The sequence below is a fragment of the Egretta garzetta genome, unplaced genomic scaffold (assembly GCF_000687185.1).
Source record: "Egretta garzetta isolate BGI_Z169 unplaced genomic scaffold, ASM68718v1 scaffold986, whole genome shotgun sequence".
Lineage (NCBI taxonomy): Eukaryota > Metazoa > Chordata > Aves > Pelecaniformes > Ardeidae > Egretta > Egretta garzetta.
This window is the reverse complement of record NW_009259903.1, coordinates 70,021-70,810: the sequence shown is the minus strand read 5'-3', so window position 1 is coordinate 70,810 and position 790 is coordinate 70,021. Positions and strand designations below refer to the sequence as shown.

General features: G+C 57.6%; 1 protein-coding gene across 1 annotated transcript in view; it reads right to left on the bottom strand.

Annotated features, from left to right (window-relative positions):
• The window catches only part of LOC104127481 (myotubularin-related protein 5-like), a gene marked incomplete at its 3' end in the record, with an annotated part of 66,798 nt that overhangs the window by 36,151 nt on the left and 29,857 nt on the right, over positions 1 to 790 (bottom strand). The window contains 1 exon segment of the mRNA XM_035895677.1: positions 622 to 753. Within this exon segment, the coding sequence (XP_035751570.1) occupies positions 622 to 753 (132 nt within the window).

Genomic DNA, 790 nt, shown 5'->3' with positions numbered 1-790 from the left:
GCCGCCAACTGGATTTAGCTCCATTCACCACGACTCTCTGGGCTCAGCCATCCAGCCACCCAGCGAAGAGTACATCCATCTAGGCCGTGAACTGCAGCTTCTCCAGGAGAATGCTATGGGAGACTGTGTCGAAGGCTTTGCTGAAGTCCAGGTAGACAACATCCACAGCCTTTCCCTCATAGAATCACAGAATGTTTTGGGTTGGAAGGGACCCCTAGAGGTCATCTAGTCCAACCCTCCTGCAGTGAGCAGGGACACCGCTAACCAGATCAGGTTGCTCACAGCCCCGTCCAACCTGGCCTGGAATGCTTCCAGGGATGGGGCCTCCACTACCTCTCTGGGCAACCTGTTCCAGTGTTTTACCACCCATCTACCAGGCGGGTCACCTGGTCAAAGAAGGAAGTCAGGTTGGTTAGGCAAGACCTGCCTTTCATGAACCCATGTTGGCTGGGCCTGATCCCCTGATTGTCTTCCACGTGCCTGGTGAGCACACTCAAGATGAACCTCTCCATAATCTTCCCCGGTACCAAGGTCAGGCTGACATAGGGACATTGCTCTCCTCTCCCTGCCGAGCAGGGGCCCTGCTCCCCCTACCCCAGCCCCACCGCATTTCGGACTTACCCTGAACACCTCCGCGTGGTCCAGCCGCGACACCAGCACCAAGCTTTTGGGAGCAAAGAGCTGCGCTGGTTGAACGGGAGACGACGGCTCCTCTTCCTCCTCCTCCCCACCATTCCTGGGGTGGCTCTGAGGCTAGGGAGACACACACCGGCCAAGTCCCACGGTTAGA